The sequence below is a fragment of the Protobothrops mucrosquamatus genome, unplaced genomic scaffold (genome assembly GCF_001527695.2).
Source record: "Protobothrops mucrosquamatus isolate PMUCROS unplaced genomic scaffold, P.Mucros_1.0 scaffold5971, whole genome shotgun sequence".
NCBI classification, from domain to species: Eukaryota; Metazoa; Chordata; class Lepidosauria; order Squamata; family Viperidae; genus Protobothrops; species Protobothrops mucrosquamatus.
This window is the reverse complement of record NW_015391810.1, coordinates 15,003-22,361: the sequence shown is the minus strand read 5'-3', so window position 1 is coordinate 22,361 and position 7,359 is coordinate 15,003. Positions and strand designations below refer to the sequence as shown.

At 54.2% G+C, this 7,359-nt stretch overlaps 1 protein-coding gene across 1 annotated transcript; it reads right to left on the bottom strand.

Moving 5' to 3' along the window:
• Positions 1-5,300: 5,300 nt before the first annotated feature.
• LOC107300027 (avidin-related protein 1-like) lies at positions 5,301-7,023 on the bottom strand. Its single transcript, XM_015829369.1, has 4 exons — positions 6,928-7,023; positions 6,200-6,401; positions 5,827-5,947; positions 5,301-5,331 (listed from the first exon to the last, which is right to left on the bottom strand). The coding sequence occupies exons 1-4, from the start codon at positions 7,021-7,023 to the stop codon at positions 5,301-5,303; spliced, it is 450 nt and encodes a 149-aa protein (XP_015684855.1).
• Between the last annotated feature and the right edge of the window lie 336 nt (positions 7,024-7,359).

The window sequence follows — 7,359 nt, the reverse complement described above, 5'->3', positions numbered from 1 at the left end:
GGGAGGGAGAGCTCCCCTTTTTGTCGAGGGGGGGCTGCCACCCCTGCCCCCATAATGGCATAGTTAATAACAATCCGATCAGGCTTCGCTGCACGGCTGTACCCTCTGCCCCCACATACTTCGTCCTGGTGCCTTTGGAAAGAAAGAGAGAAAAGGGAGAGAAAGCATTTGCGTGTGTGTTTGTGTGTGTGTGTGTGTGAGAGAGAGAGAGAGAGAGAGAGAGAGACAGGCCAAGTCTGATGAGGGGAAGGCCTCCCTTGAAGCAGCTCCATCCAGGTGGCTGGAAAAGTGGCCTCTTTGGAGGGGAGCAGAAGAGCTGCAGGCCTTGCGCTCCAGGAAGGCACCCAGGTGGCCTCTTTGGCCCATACAAATATGGGGGCTGTGCTGGGCTACTGCTCTCCCATTTGAGTAGAGCAATTAGTGTCAACTCTGAGTGTTGCCCGCTGAGGCGCCACCCAAACCACACTTGTCAGTGAGAACCACCTTGGGGAAGCTCCTCAAAAGCTTTGCTGCCTTTCTTTGTGGAAGAAGTGGCACAACCGGAGACTCCAGCGTCTCCCTGCTCAGCGCTGGGTGCGGAAACATCCCGAGAGAGGCAAACCTGTTTGGGGCATCCTTTCAAGAGCCACTTTGGGAGGGGGGGAAGAGAGAGAAAAAGAGAGGTGCCCAGGGCCCTTCCAGTTAGGGGGCAGAGAAGTTCAGCCCCTGTTTTCCTTACCTGGGCACCCCCCAATCGTCGCGGATTCCACCTCCCTGTGCAGTAGCCACGTTGTCTTCAGCTGCTCCATTCCCTTTTTGTTCATCAGATAGTGGCGAGAGACTCACTGGCAGGTCAAAGTTGTACCAATTAGGGGCGGGATATATTTCCCATAAAGACCCCCACTCACCGATGCTACTTTAGGTTGGGAACGTTTGATGGGCTCCAAAATTTTGCCAACCCCAGCCAATGGGGGCAAAGGGGTGGGACATTCAGTGAAAGAAGCAGATCTAAGGAAGGGGAGATCCACTAGATTCCCCCCTCCCGTTTTATTTGCTTCCACACCAAATAGTGAGTGGCTCTACCATGGTGCTCTCCAGCATTCTAGATGTGCCAATCCCAGGCGGAACGCCCCTTATAAAGCCCCGCTTGCACCGGCTCCCCCCACCGCCCTCGACGGGGAGGGGCAGGATCCTCGCCCGAGGGGCGGACGCCTCTGCGAAATCGCTGGTCTTCTGCGAGCGCTGAGCAGCACTTCGACAGCAAGGGGGCGGGGGGCACTTTTCGGGAAGCCCACCGCCGCTGACCCAACCCGGGCACTCTTACTCGGCTGGCTCTCCAGCAGCGCTCCTCCCCCGCCATTGGTCCTCCAGCGCTCCAACCCGACCCCTTCCTCCCGGGCGTTTCACGGAGGGACACTTTTCTAGGGCTATTTGGCTGCGTGGGACATTTAAACGCGCATCCAGGCAGCCAATCCCCACGCCAAGGGGTGGGGAGCCTGGGGCACAAGATACGAGGGAGCTTGCTTTGATGTACTCGTAAGGAGAGGAGAAAAAAAGGAGTCGAGGGGGGGCTGCCACCCCTGCCCCCATAATGACATAGTTAATAACAATCCGATCAGGCTTCGCTGCATGGCTGCACACATACCCCTCCCCGTACGTCGTTCTGGTGCCTTTGGAGAGAAAGAGTGTGTGTGCGTGAGTGAGTGTGTGTATGTGTGAGAGAGAGATGGGAGGGAGGGAGAGCTCCCCTTTTTGTAAGTTTGCTTGCTCCCTCTGCGAGGCTCTCCGTTCCCCACACTTTTTGCTGGCCGGTACCTCACCTTCCTCCTCTTCCTCTTCCCTTTCCCTCCTGGCTCGCCTTCCTGTGGCCGAGGCGGCCTTCGCGTTGGTGTGCGAATTGGCAGCCCGGAAGCTCCTTTAAATGTCCCCTGCAGCCAAATAGCCCTGGAAAACGCCCGGGAGAAAGGGGCGGGGCTAGAAGGCCCACCCGTGGTTAGACGCGGTGCGGCGCCCGAGAAGAAGTGGGCACGTGAAGGCAGCCGGGTTCACTCGTCCCATTCCGGCCCGGGAAATATTTCTCCGTTTCTGGCGAAAACCGCCGCTCTGCTGCGCTCAGGGAATCCGCTCCCCGCTAATCCTGGCTCCCCATCGCCGGTTCCGTTGCCCGAGTTTCTCCTCTCCCTTCCCGAATTGAGGCAAATCCCCCCCCCTCCGCAGTTGCTGCAGTCCACCTGGGAGAGGCGGCGGGGGGGGGAGCTGGCCATTTCTCCGAAAAACCCCAGAGAGAGCGAAGAACAAAGCGGAGATATTCCCCCCCCCCCATCAGGTGTGTCGGTTGAGGGTCTCAGCCTCCCCTCCTCTTAACGTCGGAATCCGCAGCAGCCTCGCTTTAAAGGCTTTTTTCCTTTCGGTTGACCCTCTTCTCTTATTTGCTGAAAACGTCCCAGGAATCGGTTCCTTCCTATTTCTGACCCTCAACCCCCAAAAGTAGAAAGATCTCTCCACTATTTCTTTCTTGCCCAGCAGGCACCCAATGATCTTTGAGTGTCCATTTCTCCTCGGCCTTGTTCCAGGAGCCACCAAGAACACCAGTCTGCTGGTTCCCCCCTCCTCCCATCTTGCCTCTGCCCTCTGGCCAGGTTCTCCTGGGGCAGGCTGGGCAGAGGGAGCAGAGCGGGAAGGGGAGGGACCCAGCCCTCTCCCTCCCTCCCTCCCTGGGCCTTCTATTCTTTCCGCTAAACATGCCTGGTTCTGGATCTCTGAGGATTTAGCCAAGACCCCCCCCACACACACCCCTCATCTCCTTGGCACTCTGGGTTTGGGCTTGACAATAAGGCTTTTTGTAGATTCAATTAAAAAATACATTTTCCAGGTCATTCTCTTGATTTATCCTTGGTATTTTCTTTTTAGTTTTTAAAACTTCACGAAGGTTATTTTGAATAGCACCCAGAGTCACTTGGCAGTGAAATGGTCAGTGAATGAATTTAATAAATAAAATATCCAGTAAGACATCCTTTTCCAAATCATTCCCCCAATCTGTCATCCGTAGTTCCAAATTCTCTATTGCCATTTCTCCTTCCACTGTGAGTTGGGTGTCACAATGGAAGAATAAGCAGTATACAATTGCCAGTTTGGGGATGCCCTTATCAAGGCTTTGCTTGGCACGCTGCCAAGTCAGAGACGGTTCTTCTGGTTCTTCTCCGAAGCCAGAACCCGCCCACCTCTCCAGGGCATGAAGAGGAATCCCTGGCATCAGCAGCCTGCCACAACAAAGGGCACAGTGGCTCCTTTCTCTGAAACGCAGAATAATCTGTCCAGCAGGTCTCCCGGCAAAGCAAGCGGACACCTCTGGGCCCCAAAGCCTCCTCTGGGGGGGAGAAGACCCCCTGGGCAGCTGTTTGAAGACCCACACACACACAAGCGGGAAGGCAAAGGACCCTCCAGTTCTCCTAATTGGCTTTATTTTAGACAAGGTACAGTAACTGATAGAGGAAGAGGCGGTGTGTAAAGTCCTGTTAAAAGCCCCCAACTGCCGCATTGAAGATGAGGGGAAGGGTTAATTAAGGCCATGGTTGGGTGCCCCTTTCTTTAAGACTCCAGAATCTTTGGGCTGGGCAGAGATGGGGGAAGGCAGAGAGGGCGGTGAAGCAAAGGTGAGTGTGTGGCAGAGGGAGAACTGTGAACATTGGGGGTGTTTCATGGGGGAGAGAAGATTCTTACCCCCTGGCTGTCCATCACCTTGGATCTTAACTTTTAATCTCTTTATTCTAGTTTCAATTCGTTTTAGAACTTTTTAACTTTTATTTCATTGTAAGCCATTCAGAGTTGCTTTATTAGCGAGATGGGTGGGGTAAAAAGTTATTAAAATAAAATAATCTCTCCACTTCTGGGCTTGTTTTTTGACATACAAAGGTGGAGTCCCCCCCCCCCTCTGGATCTTTAACCAAAATACCACATTACGTTTTCTTGTTCCTCTAATAGCCCCACTTGCAAAATTCTTGATTGCAAATCCAATTGTTATAACTGAACCGTTTGTGGCCAACGTCTTTGGCTTCTTGAGGTAAGTGTTGAAATAGGTTCTAGTTAACTGCTGGTTCTAACAAAGACTCTATTCAGCAAAGCTTAAGCCACGTCTGTCAAGGTTCCCATAGATGAAACCCATCAAAAGAACTTCTAGGCAAAATTCTTTCTTAAAGAACATTTATTCGGCAAACAAAGTATCAGCACTACATAGCTGAACCCAAAAACTAAATTCCCTTCCCCCAGATACAAAGTAACAAAGTACAGTTCTCACCTCCCAATAAACTGTCACATCATTTCAGCCCCTGCGTTTCCTTACCTGGTTGTGCCCCAAATCTCTGCTGTATATCCCAGCTCCCCAGGCAGCAGCCAGGCTGTCTTCAGCTGTCAGAGAGAAAGGAATGTGGCATGTAACTTTGAATATATATTAGTAAGAAGAAGGCTACTGAGTGATTAATTAATACTGTTATGATAATTAATTATATCTATTGTTGTTAGTTAAATACATGTACCCATACTTCTTTGCTAAATATTGAAAATGTAACCTGGGAAAACCCCAACCCCAACCCTAACCCTAACCCCAACCTTGACCCAATCCTAATCCTGACCCCATTTTGTTCCTAACCCTATTAGAACTAATACAATTTGTAAAAAAAAAAATGTTCCCAAGAGGATCTGGTTGGAGATGAACAAGGAAGAGGCAAAGAGCAGAGCTGCTGCTTCCCTGGGTCTTCTCCCCCAAGAGTCCAGATGGAGCTGGGCAGAATCACCAGCAGGAACCAGGAAACAAGAGGGTGGGAGGGAGGCAGAGAGAGAGAGAGAGAGAGAGAGAGAGAGAGAGAGAGAGAGAGAGAGAGAGAGAGAGAGAGACAGACACACACACACACACACACACACACACACACACAGAGAGACACAGAGACACAGAGACAAACACAAAGAAATAGAGACAGAGAGAGTCTGGGTGAGTTGAAATCTCCAAGGCAGGTTGTCCAGGAGTCTTAAAGGAGCTTGTGGGGCCATCTCAGATCCATCATATTTTAGTGCTTAGTAGGAGCATCAAGGGTTTGGGGTGAGCCCAAATCAATGTGATATTTGTTGACACACTGTCTGATTTAGTTGTTTATGGGAATGCAGTGGACATAATGTACCTTGACTTCAGCAAATGTTTGACAAATAAAGCGGGCTTTGCACGGTCTGATGGACGTAGAGCTCCCAGAGGGAGGGATTCGCTCGAACCTGGATTCCCCGGGGGGGGGGAGGAATTCCCCTGGGGGGAAGCATTCCTCTCTTCACCTTCACTAGGTGCGGTAGAAGGTGTCCTTGGCAATGCTACAATGATTAAACAGGAGAGAGGGAAATGTCAAAATTCATGGTGGCATGATTGGTGTCCCCCCCCCAGAATTAGCATCACACCCCCCACCCCATTCCCTTTTTCCACCCACTCACTTGAGAAGAAAATGGAGGGGGGGCAAAGGAAATGGATGCTGCTGGTTCTCGGGGGAGGGGGGGCAGGGCCAGATAGGTCCCCAGCCAGGCATTGCAACCCAGACTGTGTTGCCACTCAAACCACTCTTGTCAGTGAGAAGGACCTGGGGAACCTCATCAACAGATTTGCTGCGTTTCTTTGTGGGGGAAGTGGCAGAAACGAAGTCTCCTAGACTCACAATGCCAGCCTCTCCCGCAGGAGCTGCCCTGAGAGAGGCAAACCATTGGGGCGTCCTTTCAAGACCCACTTTGGGGGGAGAGAGAGAGAGAGAAAAAGAAGAGGTGCTCAGGGCCCTTCCAGTTAGAGGGCGCAGCAGTTCAGTCCCTGCATTTCCTTACCGGGTCGCCCCCAAATCATTTGCCGCGGATCCAACCTTCTCACGCAACAGCCAGGTTGTCTTCAACTGCTCTTTTGCGCTGTTATTCACCAGACACTGGCCCACAAAGACTGCGGTGGATTCTGTCAGATCAAAGTTGTTGTATCAATTGGGGGGGGGATATAGTTCGCATAAAGACACACACCCCCGCTCACCGATGCTATCTTGAGATTGGGAATGCTTTATAGGCTCCAAAATATTTGGGCATCTCCATCTGATGGGGGGGGAGGAGAGAGGACATTCAGTGAAAGAACCTGCAAGAGGCAGATCAAAGGAAGGGGAGATTCCCTCCTCCCGTTCTGTTTGCTTCCACACGAAATAGTGAGTGGCTCTACCAGTGACTTTCCAGCTGACGGAGAAGCCAAAGGTGGGCTGGAGCCCCTGATGCTGGATGCCCTGCAGCGGGGATGGAGGGACGGGCTTGCCGGAGCCCAAGACTGCCGTTTTGTACACGCCGCTGAACACCCCCGTGTTACTGACGCTGTTTCTCTCCATGGTGGAGTTGAGGTCATCCTTCCAGCTGCCGCTCAGGGAGCACTAAAGGAGAGCGGGAGAGGGGAGGAAAGCGAGTCAGGGCGCTAGCCAAGCCCAGCTGTCCAACAGGTAGAGACTCTGCCTCCATTTTCTCCCGGGGATCTGAAAACACCAGCTGCTCCCACGTGCCCGACCCCCAAGGCTGCCCACGCCGCGTGGGGCTGGCAAAGGCGGCACATCCCAAAGTCCGTCGGTCGAGGCGCCTGCCAGACCGCGTCCGGGACGACACCCCGCGGGCGGATCGCTCTGCCATCTGCGCAGCGAGCGAGAGAACCAGCCCCGGCGGAAGGCTGCCGAAGTCGCAGCCGAGCACGGAGGAGGACACGCTCGGCCGGCCGGCCATCGGAGATCGAGGGCCTCTTAGAGCGACGGCACCGGGTGCGATCAACCCCGAGGAAGCGGCAGCCTCTTCGTAGCCCACCGGCTCCGACCAGCCGCTCCTGTCGGCCACCCGGGCAGAGGCTGGTGGCCGGGAAGGGGCTTTTCACGGGGGAGGCTGGAGCCCTCCGCCCGTCACCCCGGATCTCACCTTGGCGGCTCGCTCCGAGTTTTGGGGTTCGGCAAAGGTTCCCGAGCAGCCGAGCAGGAAAGCGAGGAGCCCCAAAGCTGCCAAGCCAATCGCCATGGTGTTCTCCAGGAATCTAGACGTGCCAGCCCCAGGCGGGACGCCCCTTATAAAGCCCCGCTCGTACCCGCTCTCCCCCCCCTTTCAGCTGCCGCCTCCCTCCACCACCCCCAGCTGCTGGGAGGGGCAGGATCCCGGTCCGAGGGGCGGACGCCTCTGCGAAATCGCTGGTCCTGCTGCAAGCGCTGAGCAGCACTTGGGCAGCAAGAGGGGCGGGGGCACTTCTTCTCGGGCACCCCACCGCCGCTGACCCAACATGGCTACTCTTACTCCCCTCCTCCTCCTCCTCCTCCTCCGTCTCCTCCTCCGCTTCCGCGGCTGCTGCCGCCTTCCAAG